Source organism: Elephas maximus, chromosome 19 (genome assembly GCF_024166365.1).
Source record: "Elephas maximus indicus isolate mEleMax1 chromosome 19, mEleMax1 primary haplotype, whole genome shotgun sequence".
In the NCBI taxonomy this organism is placed as follows: domain Eukaryota; kingdom Metazoa; phylum Chordata; class Mammalia; order Proboscidea; family Elephantidae; genus Elephas; species Elephas maximus.
The window spans coordinates 6,236,405-6,255,265 of NC_064837.1; the positions used below are offsets into that span (position 1 = coordinate 6,236,405).

Genomic DNA, 18,861 nt, shown 5'->3' on the forward strand with positions numbered 1-18,861 from the left:
TGTCCTCTGTAGGCAGCCACTTTTTCAAGAGAACCAGGGTGGACATAGTGGACAAATTCATAGTGGAACATTGTCGTTACTAGGCATAAACTTCAGTCTGGGTTTATTTTTCTCCTCTCTAAATGGCACTCAAATCTTTATTGAATTCTAATTCATTTGACTGGGATATATGGCTATGAATTGACAAAAATCTATCCCATCCGTCTTTCATTATCAAACATAGTCTTTCTGTTTTGGCAGGTGAAGAAGCATCTCTGGGGGCTGCAGAAGGAACGTTCATGAAGGCCTTACAAGCCCGGAAGAAGAACACCAGCACTGAGCTCACTATTGAGCCGGAAGAAGCATCCTCAGACAAAAACGTCAATTTGTCAACTGTCCTGAATGAGCCTCTGGACTTTCATGATGAAAGTGATGTTATTAGTGCCCTAAATTACGTATTGCATTATTTCTCAGAGGGAAATCTAGAAGACATAGAATTGACATTATTACCCTTCATTAAACTGCTTTTTTCCAATGTACAAGATAGAGGAAAGGTCCTGAGTTATTTGCAAAACAACACAGGGAATCCCCCTCTTAAGCCTGGAAACAACAATGCAACTTACAGAAATAAATTGAGGAAACTCTATTTTCTGGGGAATTTGTTAGATTCAGAAATTCAAGAAAAAATTGACGCGGTTAAAAAGAAAGAGAAAACTGCTGTGCTTATGTATCCCAACTTTTTAGACGCCAAATTTAAACGCCAAACCTTTCAAAAGAAATTGGAAACTGCTCAACCCCAGGAAAACCACCTGGCAAAGACCCAGAGAACAGGTGTCGGGAAAAGGCTGCAAAGGGCAAATGGAGTCCTCAAGAGGCCAAGGGGCATAAAGAAAAGGCACTTCAAAGAAATGGAAGATCCGAGCATTAGGAGGAAACAAGGAGCCAAACCATTTATGGAGAACATGCCCAAAGCAAGACGGCCTCTGAGGCCTCTCTCAAAGAAGGTGGACCGACTTCTCAAGGTGCGGAGGGAAAGAAAGTTAGGGGGAGTCTCCTTGGACACAGAGCCATTATCCATCAAGGAACATAAGGCAGCAGTCTCTTCTTTCCTGAAACAATACTCCGTGGGCAGGCCTTCTACCTCTCCTCCTTCAAAAGCCCCACCTGAGGCTAGAATTCTGTCAAAAGACTTGTCCTACACCATTTTTGTTTTAGAAGATGCAAGTGCGAGAGTCAAAAATATGGAGGCTCCTAAATCAGTATCACATTCCAGAAAAAATTACATCTATCATAAATCTCGCTCTCGTGTGGTTCACAGAAGACCAAAGGCCAAAGCGAGTCGAAGGTTCAGAAAGGTCCGTAGACTGATGCTTAAAAATAGACCTCCTTCCTCTGCAGTGAGGAGCCTGATAAATTCCCCTCCACGAGAGGCGTTTTCATCTTCAGGAGAACTGAGTTCTCCAGAAAACCCTTTTCAAGAATTGTTTCTTTTTCCAGAGCTGTCTGCAAAAACCACTACTGTACACAATGCTACTATGCTAGATGAGACTACCCCTGAAATCACTGCCCATAAGGATCCTTCCACTACAGATTCCACTGTGACTTCAGACAACGTAATGGCACCTGTTAAACAAACAATTGAAACACAATGGGAATACCACAACATGGGCCCTGACTTACCCTCCAAGCCCCATGGCTCCTCTCTCCCATTGCTCTCATCCCCGGGGGATCAATTTGAAACTCAGCTAAACCAGCAGCTAAGGTCCCTCATCCCCAACAATGATGTGAGAAGGCTCATTGCTCATGTTATGCGGACACTGAAACTGGACTGCTCAGAGCCCCAGGTACAAATGGCCTGTGCCAAGCTCATCTCCAGAACAGGCCTCCTAATGAAGCTTCTCAGTGAGCAGCAAGAATTTAAGGTGTCCAAGGCTGACTGGGATACAGACCAATGGAAAACTGACAACTATATCAACGAGAGCACAGAAGTCCAGAGTGAGCAAAAAGAGCAAGAGTCAAGTGAGGTGAGGACAACTGCAGAAACATGAGGCTCAGACTTTTCCATCAGAGTTCAGGACATGCCTTTAGAGTGCCAAAGCTCCTACTCCATAGCTCATTGTGGCCAAGCAACTTTGGCCGAGAAAATCATCTCCCGCTTTGTTCATTTAGAGAATGTTGCCACTATTCCTAGCGTAGAGGAGAAGACTTAACACACAATTTGTACAAGAAGAGTGCCTAATAGTAAGATTATTAGATTTGGTATGTTCTTTATGAACCTATATAGGCTGCTAACCAAGAGGTCAGCAGTTTGAATCTGCCAGGCACTCCTTGGAAACTCTATGGGGCAGTTCTACTCTGTCCTGAAGGGTCGCTATGAGTCGGAACCGACTCGACGGCAGTGGGTTTGGTTTTTGGTTTGAGTTTATGAACGTATGAGCTAGATTCACTTGGAAGAATTGGGTTTTGAAACTAATTAGTTAGCTCTTATCCTTTTCATCACTTTGTTCTACAAAAAAACAGAGTTTTTTTTTTTTTGTTCCTATTTTTTAGCTCACAAAAGCAGTTCCAGGATATGGCTATAACCACAAACTCATCTTGGCAATATCCCTAACTGTGGTAGTGATGATTTTGATTATACTTTTCTGCCTCATTGAGGTAAGGACAATTAATTCAAGTTTTCAGAATATATTTTGTTTTTATACTCAACTCAAAAGACACAAACTGAAAATTAAAGCTGCTTTCCCACCTGCTACTACTTGATATTCCTCTTCAGTCACTAGGACTGGGGTATGCTTGGTTCTTTTATTACAAAGTGTATTCCAGGGATTTTGAAAGGAACCCTACTCCCAGAAGATCTTGGTGGAGTTGAAAGCAAGATTGCAAGCTATTAGACTATTTTGAGAAGTTAAATTTAAGAAGGCCAGGGTTGACATGATTGCAAAATTTCTTCAACCCAAAACTGTGGCAGTGATTTGATGTAGACACCGGTCACTTTCATTGTATCCCTGCTTTCTTTCCCTGTTGGTTGAAATGATAAGATAAAATGTCCACTCTTAGGGAGTAGTCAATCAACCTGGGGAGAAAGGACACAACGAAAAGATAAAAATGATACCTTGTAGATTCCTTAGATTTACTCAGCATCTTTTTTCTCTAGTGTGTATACTAAAAAAAAAAAAAAAAAACCATCGCCATTGAGTAGATTCCGAATCATAGAGACCGTATAGGCATTGTCTAAATCGGCTCAGTTAAAATATTGTAGTAAGCAGTTTGGTTCTGCTTACTCTTTGTTCAATTATATAACGGTTTATTAATTTCCTGACAGACAGCTGATAACATATTTAACAAGGTGACAACTTAACCATACCCTGCCAATTCACCCTAATTTCCCTATTCACCTTTTCTACTGTTGGAGCAGCCTTACGTTCCAGCTCCTCACTCTACCCCAGTCGCACCGTGCTCATTCCTACTTTTGTATGTGCCTTTACCCCTGAAAATTCCCTTAATATTCACTCTGCCTGTTGAAGTCCTATGAATCTGTCAAAAGCCAACCAAGTCTTTCTTCACAAAGCCTTTCCTGAACTCTTCAGTCCTCCTGGCCCTGGTTCATTTGTGATACGTGTTGCCTTTCCTTGGGGGCCAAAGAGAGACAATTGCCCTCTCCAGAGAACTTAAAACTGTGGTAAACAATTTTTAAAAGATAACCACCCAAGAGGGAAGGTTTAAGATCAACACACAATGGAGCAGAGCAGAGATCTGTAAAGACCAGATGGCCTCCTGATCTATCTGAAGAAAAATACGTCTGTCATCAGGAGGGTTGGTCAGTTCCTTGTAGAAAAGGCGAGGAACAGGTCAAGGTGGGCAGTACCCGTCCTAACATTGCACAAAAGTAGGGATGGAGCCCAGGGCAGCAGAAGTGAAGTGTCAGGGCCACCAGCAGGGCTGTGCCTGAGGGGGAGATGGATGGATGAGGTTCCCTCAAATCTTTCCATGAAACCCTGGATTCAGCTGATTCCTTATGTTCTATTCTGTTCTCACCAAGTAGCCTTCTGATTGTGCTTTAGTGCGCACACAAGCCTGTCTCCTCAGAGACACAGCTCCCTCGTCCTGTAGGCACAGAAGTTCTGTCTGTGGAACAGATGTCTTTCTCACTGTCAAGTCATAATTCGGCATTCTGATTTTTGGTCAGTCCTGCAATATTGATAAGGTGAGACTGCCCCCAAAAGGAAGGAGGTGGTTCTCTTTTGGTGGTGACAGAGTCTGATTTCTAAGCCTGGGAGGCTGGGGACCAGCATGGGGTCATTTTGCCAAGACATCTGGGGAGACAGTCATTGGCCATTGCCCAGACAGTTTTCTCTGCCTTTGCAAGCAGCATGTGACTGTTTCCTTTTTTGACATTCCTGTAAAATCCTGTGCTGCTTTTAATTCCCATGTTCAGTTTAGCCTTACATTTGTATTCATTTTATGTTTTCCTTATATCCTCTCCCCCACTTAGATCATAAGATCTATGAGGACTGAAACTATGCAGTGTTTCACAAATAGTAGACAATAATGGTGCTCCATATATAGGCCATGCTTTGGCTCTCATGGAATTGCTCTGATTTTCTTCAGTTTCAGCTTGAACTTGCATATGAGCAATTAATGATCTGTTCTACAGTTGGCCCCTGGCCTTGTTCTGACTGATGATATTGAGCTTTTCCATCGTCTCTTTCCACAGATGTAGTCAATTTGATTTCTGTGTGTTCCATCTGGTGAGGTCCACGTGTATAGTCGCCATTTATGTTGGTGAAAGAAGGTATTTGGAATGAAGAAGTCGTTGGTCTTGCAAAACTCTATCATTCGATCTCCAGCATTGTTTCTATCGCCAAGGTCATATTTTCCAACTACTGATCCTTCTTCTTTGTTTCCAACTTTCCTATTCCAATCCCCATTAATTACCAATGCATCTTGATTGAGTATTTAATCAATTTCAGACTGCAGTAGCTGATAAAAATCTTCTATTTCTTCATCTTTGGCCCTAGTGGTTGGTGTGTAAATTTGAATAATAGTTGTATTAACTGGTCTTCCTTGTAGGCATATGGATATCATCCTATCACTGATAGTGTTGTAGTTCAGGATGGATCTTGAAACATTCTTTTTGACCATGAATGCAACACAATTTCTCTTCAAGTTTTCATTTCCAGCATAGTAAATTATATGACTGTCTGATTCAAAATGGCCAATGCCAGTCCATTTCAGCTCACTAATGCCTAGGATATCAATATTTCTGCGTTCCATTTCATTTTTGATGATTTCCAATTTTCCTAGATTCATACTTTGTACATTCCAGGTTCCAATTATTAACTGATGTTTCCAGAGATCATCTGAAGAATAAATTTGATGAATGGAACACTAGCAACTGAAGACCTGATGAGTTGTGGAATGACATCAAGGACATCATACATGAAGAAAGCAAGAGGTCATTGAAAAGACAGGAAAGAAAGAAACGACCAAGATGGATGTCAGAAGAGACCCTGAAACTTGCTCTCGAACATCGAGCAGCTAAAGCAAAAGGAAGAATTGATGAAGTAAACGAACTGAACAGAAAATTTCAAAGGGCCTCTCGAGAAGACAAAGTAAAGCATTATGACATGCGCAAAGAGCTGGAGATAGAAAAACAAAAGGGAAGAACACGCTCAGCGTTTCTCGGGCTGAAAGAACTGAAGAAAAAATTCAAGCCTTGAGCTGCAATAGTGAAGGGTTCTATGGAGAAAATATGAAATGATGCAAAGAAGATGGAAGGAATACACAGAGTCATTATACCAAAAAGAATTAGTAGATGTTCAGGGATTTCAAGAGGTGGCATATGATCAGGAACCAATGGTACTGAAGGAAGAAGTCCAGGCTGCTCTGAAGGCATTGGTGAAAAACAAGGCTCCAGGAATTAATGGAATATCAACTGCGATGTTTCAACAAACACATGCAGCACTAGACGTGATCACTTGTCTATGCCAAGAAATATGGAAGACAGCTTCCTGGCCAACTGACTGGAAGAGATCCATATTTATGCCTATTCCCAAGAAAGGTGATCCAACCGAATGTGGAAATTATAGAACAATATCATTAATGTCACACTCAAGCAAAATATTTCTGAAGATCATTTAAAAATGGCTGCAGCAGTATATTGACAGGGAACTGCCAGAAATTCAGGCCAGTTTCAGGAGAGGACATGGAACCAGGGATACCATTCCTGAAGTCGGATGGATCCTGGCTGAAAGCAGAGAATACCAGAAGGATGTATACCTGTGTTTTGTTGACTGTGCAAAGGCATTCGACTGTGTGGATCATAACAAACTATGGATAACACTGCGAAGAACGAGAATTCCAGAACACTTAATTGTGCTCATGAGGAACCTTTACATAGATCAAGAGGCAGTTGTTTGGACAGAACAAGGGGATACTGATTGGTTTAAAGTCAGGAAAGGTGTGTGTCAGGGTTGTATTCTTTCACCAGACATATTCAATCTGTATGCTGAGCAAATAATCCCAGAAGCTGGAATACATGAAGAAGAATGGGGCATCAGGATTGGAGGAAGACTCATTAACAACCTGTGTTATGCAGATGACACAACCTTGCTTGCTGAAAGTGAAGAGGACTTGAAGCACTTACTAATGAAGATCAAAGACCACAGCCTTCAGTATGGATTGCACCTCAACATAAAGAAAACAAAAATCCTCACAACTGGACCAATGAGCAACATCATGATAAATGGAGAAAATATTGAAGTTGTCCAGGATTTCATTTTTCTTGGATGCGCTGTTAACAGGCATGGAAACAGCAGTCAAGAAATCAAAAGACACATTGCATTGGGTAAATCTGCTGCAAAGGACCTCTTTCAAGTGTTGAAGAGCAAAGATGTTACCTTGAAGACTAAGGTGTGCCTGACCCAAGCCATGATATTTTCAATCGCATCTTATGCATGTGAAAGCTAGACAATGAATAAGGAAGACCAAAGAAGAATTGATGCCTTTGAACTGTGGTGTTGGTGAAGAATATTGAATATACCATGGACTGCCAAAAGAACGAACAAATCTCTCTTGGAAGAAGTACAACCAGAATGCTCCTTAGAAGCAAGGATGGTGAGACTGCATCTTACATATTTTGGACATGTTGTCAGGAGGGATCAGTCCCTGAAGAAGGACATCATGCTTGGCAGAGTACGGGGTCAGCGGAAAAGAGGAAGACCCTCAACGAGGTGGATTGACACAGTGGCTGCAACAATGAGCTGAAGCATAACAACGATTGTAAGGACGGCGCAGGACCGGGCAGTGTTTAGTTCTGATGTGTATAGGGTCACTATGAGTCAGAACCAACACGACGGCACCTAACAACAACAACGATGCTCCAGGGAAGAAAGCTAAAGTGTAATAGCAACTCCACAATGAGAAATAATACAACCTAATATTTATTTTGAAATAGCAGACAGAGCCCAGTAATAGACAGACCCACGTATCCTTAACACTTTTGAAATGTCAACTTTTAAAGTTCTAGCCAGTGGGGAGAAGTGGATACATGGTAGTAGAACAGTGGCCTAACTGTTGGTGGGAGGGGGGATAACGGCAGATCCACGTTTCTCACCTTAAACAAACATATTTCAGTAAAAAAAAAAAAAAAGTAAATGTAAACGTATTAGAAGGAAATAGAAGCCATATTTTTTATTATCTTGTGGCGAGAAAAAGCTTTCTAAGCCTGATACCACAGGCAGAAAACTTTGATAGATTTGACTACTCTTAGCAAATTTAGGGAGTCCCTGGGTGGCACTGGACTATTAACTGAAAGGTTGGCAGGTCACACCCACCCAGGGGTGCCTTGGTAGTAGGGCCTGGTGGTCTGCTTCTGAAAGATCACAGCCTTGAAAAGCCCATGGAGCAGTTCTGTTCGGCACACATGGAGTCGTCATGAGTGGGAATCAATTTGAAGGCATCTAACAACAACAAAACAGCAAATTTAGCATTTATTTAAATGCCAAGCATTGGACTACATATATTGTCTGACAAAAGAACCCTTGGAGGAAGGTATTATTATCCCTCTTTTACAGATGAAGGAGATCAAATTAAGGCCCCAGGGGCAAAACCAAAAGCAGAACTGATAGTCACCTGACCAAAGCTTGTTCTGTTTTACCTCCTTAAAGACAAAAACAAGTGCCAAGTATTTGAAGCATCAAAATAGAATGGAAAGAGTTGAAAGTATTGATATGTTGAATATAAGAAGAGCTTTTAGAAATCAACAAGAAAAAGACAAACAATCCAGTGGAAAAGGGGGCAAGGGCTATGAAGAGTAAGAGGTGTTTGCACTCTGGGAATCACATCTGTCACCCTCTTCTTGTGGCGTATGGGGTGTGGGTCTTGTTAGGGAGGCCATTGCCACCTTAGGGTATAAAGAGAGTGTCCTATATTTTCTTCTATTACTTATATAACGTTGTGATATATGTTATAAAGTCCATGTGGAATTTATTTTGTTTGGTTCGTTTTGGTATGGCTGAGGTTGAGAATCTTTTTTCTCCCTGTGTGAATATCCAGTTGTTTTACAATCTCCTATTGAATGGTTTCTTCCTTCCACGCTGATCTAAAATACTGCCTTTGTCGGGACTCTATGCTGTTCCAATGATCCACTTGTCTTTTCCTGTACCAGTATCGCCTGCTTAGTTCCAGTTGCTTTACAACATAATTTGATATTTGGTAGGGCAAGCTCCTGCTCTTCGGTCTTCTTTTTCATCCTTTTCAAGCTGTTATTGCATATTTTTGCTACCAAATGTCAGCTGGTCAGTTTTTGTAAAAAAAAAAAAAAAAAACTGTGTAGACATTAGAATGGAATTGCATTGAATTTGTAGATTAATTTGAGGAGAATTGGGATCTTTACAATGAATGCTGAGACTTCCTTTCTAAGAACATGGTATCTCATTCCACGTAATCAGTTCTTCTTAATTCCTTAGAGAAGAATTTCGGTGTTTTCTTCACAGAGGTCTTGCACATCTTTTGTTTATTGCTTGGCACTAGAAAAAAAAAAAGAAAAGGTACTTTGTACATTTTTTACTGCTATTGTGAATGAAATCCTTCTTCCATTACATTTTCTAATTGGTTATTGGTGGTACATAGGAAAACTACGGAGGTTTGTGTGATTTTGTATCTAGCCACCTCACTAAATCCCAATATTACCTGTACCCTTTGCTACTGAGTCGATTCTGACTCATAGTGACCCTATAGTACACAGTAGAACTGCTCCATAGGGTTTCCAAGGCTGTGAATCTTTGTGGAAGTTGACTGCCACATCTTTCTCCCACGGAGTGGCTGGTGGGTTTGAACCACGAATCATTCAGTTAGCAGCCGAGTACTTAAGCACTGTACCATCAGGGCTCCTTCTGAATTGTCATATTACTTTCAAAAAATTTTAGTTGATCTCTTGAGCTTTTTAGGTTGTCCATCTGTTATGGATAGAATTGTGTCCCCCCAAAAAGTGTATCAGCTTGGCTAGGCCACGATTCCCAGTACTGTGTGATTGCCCACCGTTTTGTCATCTGATGTGATTTTCCCATGTGTTGTAAATGCTACCTGTATGATGTTAATGAGGTGGGATTAGAGGCAGTTATTTTAATGAAGGAGGACTCAAATCTACAGGACTAGATTGTATTTTAAGTCAATCACTTTTGAGATATGAAAGAGAGGAGTGAGCAAGTAGGCAGACAGGAGAACCTCATACCACCAAGAAACAAGAGCCAGGAGAACAGAACATCCTTTGGACCCAGAGTCCCTGCGCTGAGAAGCTCCTAGAGCAGGGAAGATTGAGGGCAAGGACCTTCCCTCAGAGCTGACAGAGAGAGAAAGCCTTACCCTGGAGCTGGCACCCTGAATTTGGACTTCTAGCCTCCTAGACTGTGAGATAATAAAATTCTCTTTGTTCAAAACTTCCATTTGTGGTATTTCTGTTACAGTGGCACTAGATAACTAAGACACCATTATTTCACTTGCAAGTAATGATAGTTTTGTCTTTATCTTTCCAATACTTACATCCCATTTATTTTTCTTATTGCCTTGATTAGTACCTTCAAGCAATGTTTAATAGTGGCAGTGGTAACAGTCATCCTTATTCCTAACTTTAAAGCAGTGCTGTTGTCTAAGTTTCTAGTGCATACTTTTACTAAGTTACAGATATTTCCTTCTTTTCCTACTTTTACATGTTTTTACTAGGAATTATACATTGAATGTTACCTAAGACCGTCAATAAAATACATTAAAATATATGCAAGATCCTAAACTAGGTACTGTGGAAGAGTAAAGAGGGGTAAATGAGGATAGAATCCTTGTGCTCAAAAAGACCATCATCTAGCAGTGGAGATGAGGCTTCCAATAAATAAAAGGAAGGAATAAAGGTTTGAAGATACTGGTCATTGTGGTGGATACCCACGATCATGCTTTCTTCCAAAACAGATCTATGCTCATCGAGCAACGTCAGAGGAAGACAAAGAAGGATCCTCACGGTAAATATTAGTCTAGCAATTTTGTTTCAGTGTTTATTGTGGTTCAAATAGCTATAACAAAACATTCATAGACTGACAATTTTCAAAATAGAATTTCAGAACTAGAAGAGAACGTAGAGGGCCTCTACTTCAATCCCCTCAGTGTTCAGTAAGGAAACTACCACAGGCAGGAAGAATATACTCACCTTAATACTTTGGCTCCAGCAAAATTAGCTCCCAGGCCAAGCTGAGCTTGATGGGACTAGCACAGAGGCACCTGCTGTTGCCAGTCCTTTCAGGGGAAGAGCTAGGCTATACTTGTTTCTTCCTGCTGTTGGTGGGCATAAAGCTGGGCCAGGGGCCTTCCTTGGAGGTTCTAGGGAAAGGGTAGGGAAGGCTGCATGGTCTTGGGTAAGGGGGCTGGTCTCATTGAAGTCTGATGGAAGGTAGAATATATGTGTTTTTCCTCTAAAGTGGCAGGGAAACATCACTTCTCATCCTGCCAGTTGTTAAGCCCCCCACTCTGGATTCGCCTTATCCAAACCTCATAGAATTTTAACCGTGAGGAGTTTTAGACAGTAGCTTGTCTCAAACAGAGAAAGAGAAAGGGAAAATATTTTGCTCCGTGGTCTCACCACTAGGGGGTGTCAGAAAGAGGACGACTCCTTCCCATGTGGGTACTTCTCCACTGATGACATTGTGCTTGGACTGTGAGCTACACCTTATGTCATGACTCAGTCCATGCAGACTTCATAGACGTGGCTGCTATTACAGGCATAGTTTCTAAGCACACTTGGGGTCCCTGGGTGGTGCATAGGGTTAACCCACTCAGTTCCCACCTGAAAGGTTGGAGGTTTGAGTCCACCTGGAGGCCTCAGAAGAAAGGCCTGGCTATCTAATTCCAAAAAATCAGCCATTGAAAACCCTATGGAGCACAGTTTTACTCTGACACATATGGGGTCATCACAAGTGGGAGTTGACCTGATGGCAACTTCTTGTTTTTTAACTTATTACCCACTATGCACTCTGATATTTTCTGTTCTGTTCAGGTTTTTGTTTTACTGCTAGTCATGACCTTTCAATTGAATTCACAATCAGTGACCACCTACAGTGACGACTCACTAATCAGTGGCCACCTACAGTATGAAAATCAGTGAGCTAGATAACCTGGCTACTTAGACTCAGGCATTTATTTGGTGCAATTTGACTTATAGAGTAAAGCAGCTAGAAAAATAGAAGCACCTTCTCCTCCACTTACCCCCACTCCCCAGAGAATGAAGCACGAGTCCAGATCTGAAGGGGACTGATGTAAATGTTTCGGGACAGGGCTGCTCAGTATGGTTGTGCAGCTGGTTCACTGCGCAAAGGTACTTGGCCAAGGAGGTAACTGGGGCTGAAAATTCTGCATAGCCTCCATACCAAGCCATGTACAGAGGTCTCCCCAGAGACACTATGGGGCCCTGTGGACAGATACTGAGAGCTCCTAGAAGTCCAGTATGCATGGAGTTGTTCTCAAACCCCAAGTCTGTACTGATTTTGCTAGTTGTGCTTATGGGTGGAGGTAAACTTTGAGTCCTGCGGAGACAAGAGATAGGTGTTGTGAGGGACATGGAAAATGACATAGATCACTAATTGTCTCGTGTGTGTGTTTCCCCTCAAGGGGCTTTTTCCGAAGTCTGCTGCACAGGAGATGCACATCAGAAAGTGAAAGTCAGGTATATTTGGGGAAGAACCAGTGCTGTGGTGGGAGAAAGCAGGAGAGATTCAGAGTTAATAGTTCCCTTTCTCTTTTCCAGGGTGGCTTTTTCTGGAGAAGGAAACCATTTTGGCTCAGGGATATGTATAGACCTCTCAATGCCTCCCAGGAGAGAAACAGGGCACAGGAGCTACACGACAAGGATTCTTCTGATGAGAATGAGATTTTCAACAAAGATGCCAGGTGAATGATTGGGGACAATTTAAACTTCTTATGTAAACTGAGGAGATATCAAAAGGGCAGAAATGCAGAAGAGAATTTCAAATTCTCATGAACTCCATACTTTCTGGAGTCATGGAGCCTAGATGAACCCCAGAACTATTACCCTGAGATAATCTTTAAACCTTCAACCAAATATATCACCTAAAGCCTTCTTAAAACCAAGCAGTACTTTAGCTTAACAAGTAAAGAATGTCTGCCTTGAGCGTTGTGCTCTTTTAAGATCTACCTATATGGGATCAAACTGACAACAACAACAGCGGCAGCCCCCGAAGGCTTAGGGGGCAATGAGTTTATATTAAAGGGGGATGGACAACTCAGGAAAGGAGGGTAAGAATGGTTGCATAACTCAAAGAAGGTAATCAATGTCAATTGTACAGGTAGGAAATTTTGATTTGGTATATGTTTTGCTGTGTATATTCTCAACAACAACAAAATCAAAAAAAAAAATTTTTAAATAATAAAATCGGGAGATAATGAAAAGTTTAATTGCTCCTTTCAAGAATAAGAGCCATTGGATTTGTTCTTCTTATCCCAGGGAGGCCACCGAAGTCACAACAGAGAAGGCCGAGCCTACAGAGACGACTACAGAGGCCGGTGAGGAAAGTGAACTGCTTGAAGTCAAGACCCCAGTGTGAAGCCCATCCTGCCTCAGGCTACCCACAAATTTTATTTTCTGACATTGGCTTCTCGGCATTGCTTGTAAAATACTCATTTTTCTCATATTAAAATATATAAATTCTATAACCAGGTCTAGCCATGTAGTAAGGAATTGAAATGTAAATAGTTAAATATTGACATAAAAGCAACAGGGTGTTGATCAAGGGCCATAGGCAAGAAAAGCAGGGCTGGAACTAGAATCCCTTCTGGTAGCCATTCCACAAGAGGCCATGTGGGCACAGAAGGACAAATGGGGGCTTCACTCTCCTATTTCCCCAATATAATCCATCCCAGGGAAATGGAAATCATATCAGCCACAAGGGGTGTAGATTATTAAATTAAGTACCAATTTCTTCTGGCTCTCTCTCCTCTGTGCCTCATTCAAGCCTGAATTCACCAACACACTTGAGCTCCTGTCCATAGGGGACCATCCACCTTCTGGACCCTCTCATATGTTCTTTGAAGTTGCTAGAAAATTTGGATCTCCGCTGTGCAGCCAAGTCCTTTTTTCCCAAGACCTCAAACTCATGCAAAAATGTGTGTCCTATTTTGGTAGGGGATCCTCTGCCCTTACAAGCTGGTGGAAAATTCATATATATCTTTTTAAACTATCCCAACCCTTGCTGTTATGGATTGAATTCTGTCCCCCCAAAATATATGTCAACTTGGCTAGGCTATGATTCCCAGTATTATGTGACTGTTCACCATTTTGTCACCTGATGTGATTTTCCTATATGTTGTAAATCCTACCTCTATAATGTTCACGAGGCAGGATTAGAGGGAATGGAACATAGTGACAGGTAATGCCTATCACTGTAAAGACCTAACCACTGTTAATGAGACAAGACTCAATGTACAAGATTAGGTTGTGTCTTAAGTCAAATCTCTTTTGAGGCATAAAAGAGAAACGAGCAGAGAGTTGGGGGAACCTCATACCACCAAGAAAGAAGCACCAGGAGCATAGTGCATCCTTTGGACCTGGTCCCTCCACACTGAGAAGCTCCTCAGTCAGGCTGGTTGATGACAGGGACCTTCCCCCCAGAGCCAAAAGAGAAAGAAAGGCTTCCCCTGGAGCTGACCCCCTGAATTTGGACTTTTAGCCTCCTAGAGTGTGAGAGAATAAATTTCTCTTTGTTAAAGCCATCCATTTCTGTTATAGCAGCACTAAATAACTAAGACACTTGGGTAGCTCTCAGGGAGGTACAAGACTTCAGGGTAAAGGAAGAATATGTGAGAACAGTAATTGCCTAAGATTGCCCTCTGCTGATTCAGAAAATATATTGGTGGGGTCATTTCTCTGCTCATGTGTACTGCCCTAGCCTCTCGAGAACCCCACCAGGATCAAATGTATGCTGCTCAGCCCCCTCCAGCTCGGCCCAGCACCGGACCTACCTGCTTCCTTCTTCATCCACAAGCCTGCGTGATTCCAAGTGGTAACACAAGTAAAAACTGCAGAAAATGCAGGGGTTCCTGCAGTCCCTCTGCTCATCCATGCAGGAATCAGACGTGTTAAGAGTGCAAAGAGGGGATACCAATACCTACCCCTGTTTATGTATTTTACTAAAAGCAAAGAAAAAGTCATTAATTCCCATTTGTAACTCAGTGAGAGCTAAACACATTAGTGAGTAAAAGCAATTCTGAGTGAGCAAGATTTGCTGTTCAACCTCCTTGACCGCAAATAAATGCTGGCAGCTCAGTATCTGAGATGAAGAATGATGCCAACCAAGGAACCACAGCACAGAGTCCCCAGAAGACCAGTGCAATCGGGCAGTGGCCTCCTGGCATATTTTGCTGGTTAAGGTTCCAAGCAAAATGGACAGCCCATCTGTACCTCATTTGGTCCATCAGTTTGCCAATGCTGGTCAAGAGACACCTTTTCTCTTGGTACTGACCTGAGTCAGTTTCCTTCTCAGTGTTCCTTATTGAGGATAAAAAACCAGCGTTTGTCCCTGTGTGGTGACCTCTGTGAGCCAACAAATACTTACTGTGTTTAAAGCACAAGACTGAATAATAATAATAGGAAGCAGCAGCAGCTACCATTTACACTTGCTTACTTGCTGGCAAGCTCTGGGTTAATCATTTTGCAGTCTTATCTCATTTAGTCCAATCATCCCTGGAAGGATATTTTGTTATTTTCATCTGACAGATTAAGAAACAGGGCTCAACGAGTGTAAGCAACCAGCCCAGGTGCCCTAGGCCACACATCCAAAATGGACAAGTTAGGGTTTCAAGTGTCCATAGGAAAATACAAGTTTCCAAAGTTCTGCCAACCTCTCTCCTCAAACATCAATGGGATGCTTATTTAAAAGGCTAATTCCTGGACATCTCCCCTCCAAACCTACCTGCTTGCCCCACTTGAATCCATCTCCAGGAGAGAGAGGCCCATTTTAGGAACCACTGAGCTATGACAAGAAGGACAGGGAGTTAGAGGAAGCAGAGGTTCTGTGGTTTCCTCTGGGCTGGAGGCAGCAGGAGGATGATTGTGGGGAGACAGGGCAGAGCAGCAGGAGGTGAGAGAATTGGTGTCTGGTTAAGCCTGTGAGAATGGGAGGCATGACTGAATCTTACCTTGGACTGCCAACATAGATAACCCTGGGCTACTGCTCACCTCCATGGACATTAGGGGCCCCTGGAAAGCACCAGACTCAATGAGCTCTGGCTCCCATGGTCCGGGTGGGAGTGAGATGTTATTGTTGAGGCCTGGACCTGGTGGGAGTGACATGCAGTTTTTGAGCATCAGTGGAGCAGAGAAAAGCACACATTCAAGAAGAAAAAAATCCTGAGGCCTGAAGCAGAAGTGGGAAGTGGTTCAGGCTGAGAGTCTGTGTGTTAGAAGGTAGTTTGGTGTCATACTGTGGAGTGTCTTCACTTGCAGGGCTAAAAGAAATTAAGACTTAAACTGTAATCCTTATGAAGGCTTCATGTGGATTAGGGCCATACCCCAAGGTTGGAGCAATAAGATAGAAGGAGCCTGGGCCCTGACAAGGTGGCCACTAAACTAGCCCTGACTTCATGTAAACAGATTGTTACATGAAAGATTGAGAAACTTCCCTCTTATTTAACCCACTGTTCTTTGGTTCTCTATTGTAGCAGCTGACCCTCTAGCCTAATAAAGGAGTCAGTGTGCGTATGGGTTAGCTATTACCACAATAATGCTGTGTAATAAACCATTCTGAAACTTGGTGAGTTGACACAACAGTTCCCACAGATCTGCAGGTTGGCTGGGGCACTGTGTTTTAACTCTGCGCTGGTTCAGCTCTGCTTCTTACTCTAAGGCCGCAGATCAGCTGGGGTGGCTCTGTCCCATGAGTTTTCATTCTGGGGTCCAGGCTGAAGGGTCAGCAGCGACCCAGAAGAAGCTCTTCTCATGGAGAAGTTAGAGGAATAAAAAGGCAAGCAGAAAAGTGTATGGTCTCTTAAAGCCTAGACTTAGAATGGGCACACTTTCATTTCTGCCCCATTCTATGAGTCAAAGCAAGTCACATGATGTCATGGATTGAATTACGTCCTCCCAAAAATGTGTGTATCAATGTAGTTAGGCCATGATTCCCAGTATTGTGTGTGTATCTTCCATTTTGTGATTGTAATTTTATGTTAAGAGGATTAGGGTGGGATTGTAACACCAACTTTACTCAGGTCACCTCCCTAATCCAAGGTAAAGGGAGTTTCCCTGGGGTGTGGCCTGCACCATCTTTTATCTCTCAAGACATAAAAGGAAAGGGAAGCAAGCAGAGAGTTGGGGACATCATACCACCAAGAAAGCAGCACCTGGAGCAGAGCACGTCCTTTGGACACGGGGTCCCTGTGCCTGAGAAGCTCCTTGACCAGGGGAAGATTGAGGACGAGGACCTTCCTCCAGAGGGGACACAGAGAGAAGGACTTCCCCTGGAGCTGACTCTCTGAATTTGGACTTGTAACCTACTAGACTGTGAGAAAAAAATTTCTCTGTTAAAGCCATCCATTTGTGGTATTTCTATTATGGGAGCACTAGATGACTAAGACACATGGCCAAGGCCAAAGCCAGGAAACAAGAAAGTACACTCTGCTCACAAAGAGAAAAGAGTGTGTGGATGTAGGGAAGGGTGAAGAATCGGGGGCAATAATTCTACATACCCTGGTATGTGAATGAGCCCTGGTTTGGTGGTTACACCTCCTGGTTCCACTCTTGTAGGAGTTTCCTTTACATGGAACATAGTGACAGGTAATGCCTATCACTGTAAAGACTTAACCACTGTTCTCTATTAGGTCAAGAACCCTGACAAGGCAAGAGTCAGATCTCCTTTATCTCTACAGCTCCCTCCTCCCTTCAGTGCCTAGCACAGGCTCTGACCTTAGCGATGACTCAAGGAACATTATTGAGTGAATTTTAGGTCATTCTTTCATTTTTCTCACGTGATTTTTTACAAAATACAAACTGACTTCTTAAAGGTCAGTCAGTGCATACTATGTATTTGCCCCATATACTGAAAAGGGACTGTGCCATTTGGAGCTGGAACCTGTACTCAGATCAGTCTGACACTAAATCCTGTACCTAATGCTTCCCAGAGGAAACACCAGAAGAAAAGGTATATACAGGGTTAAACATCAAAGCAGGGCGATATGGATTCAATTAAAAACCAAAAAACTAAACCCAGTGCTGCAGAGTCAATTCAGGCTCCTAGCGACCCTATAGGACACAGTAGAACTGCCCCATAGAGTTTCCAAAGAGGGCCTGGTGGATTCAAACTGCCCACCCTTTGGTTAGCAGTCATGGCACTTAACCACTATGCCATGAGGGTTTCCTATGGATTGAATTATGTCCCACCAAAATGTGTTGTATATCCCAACCACTATGCCTGTGGTTATGATCCCATTTGGTTGTCTTTGTTACATTAAGGCAGGATTAGTGTAGGGTGTATCCTCAGTCCGCCTCTTTTGAGATACAAAAAGAGATTAAACAAGCAGAGAGAGACAGAGAGAGATTGGGTAAGGCAGATGCTAAGACACATGGAGATCTCCAAGGAACCAGGAAGCAGCAGCTGAAGAGACCAGGACATTCCTCCAGAGCTGACACACAGAGAAAGCCTTCCCGTTGAGCCAGCGCTCTGAATTCAGACCTCTAGCCTCCTAAGCTGTGAGAAAATAAATTTCTGTCAGCCATCCACTCGTGGTATTTGTTACAGCAGCACTAGATAACTAAGACAGCAGGTTAGCACAGTTTCTTTCTCTAGAGCCCATTTAAAACTAGAAATATTTTTATAACCTGAAATACCCTAAAAGGAAGGGTGTCTAAAGGAAAAAACTAGTCAGCGATCCACATGGATTTAAGGACAACTTAAGAACAGTGAGATTCACCGTCAGAGCCTCCACTGTTCCATAAAGTCTGCTGGCCCCTCTCAGAAGGGCAAAAGCCAAATCGGCTCCAGATGCTTGACCATTGCTGCCTGTCCCAGGAGACTTTTCACTTTGAAGGAGAGCCGAGAGAGCCATGATTAAGCCTAAAGAATGGCATAGTCACCACTGAATATCAGGCACAGGGGGTACGTGGGTGGAAAGTCTATTCTAGGGCAGTAATTCATGGGAAATCGTTTTCCCATCTCCCAAGACAGACTGTTCAATGTCGAGCTGTCTCAGGCTAAGGCTGATCAAGGTGGAGGGGTGGGGAAAGCAAAGTTGGTGCGAGGTCTTTTGGTTTTGCTATCTGTGGAAGACTTTAGAGCTTGTTATGAAAAGTGATGGCCCAGGGTTCTCCAGGCGGTTAATAAAGGGTTGCCTCAG

The 18,861-nt window shown here is 42.7% G+C and overlaps 1 protein-coding gene across 1 annotated transcript in view; it reads left to right on the forward strand.

Moving 5' to 3' along the window:
- Positions 1–13,140, forward strand: part of LOC126063005 (leucine-rich repeat-containing protein 37A2-like) — a 79,451-nt gene extending 66,311 nt beyond the window's left edge. The window contains exons 9-15 of the mRNA XM_049861085.1: positions 241–374; positions 1,668–2,003; positions 2,530–2,634; positions 10,441–10,490; positions 12,130–12,184; positions 12,266–12,408; positions 12,983–13,140. Of these exons, the coding sequence (XP_049717042.1) occupies positions 241–374; positions 1,668–2,003; positions 2,530–2,634; positions 10,441–10,490; positions 12,130–12,184; positions 12,266–12,408; positions 12,983–13,082 (923 nt within the window). The 3' untranslated portion in view covers positions 13,083–13,140. The remainder of the gene's footprint in view (positions 1–240; positions 375–1,667; positions 2,004–2,529; positions 2,635–10,440; positions 10,491–12,129; positions 12,185–12,265; positions 12,409–12,982) is intronic.
- The last annotated feature ends 5,721 nt before the right edge of the window (positions 13,141–18,861 follow it).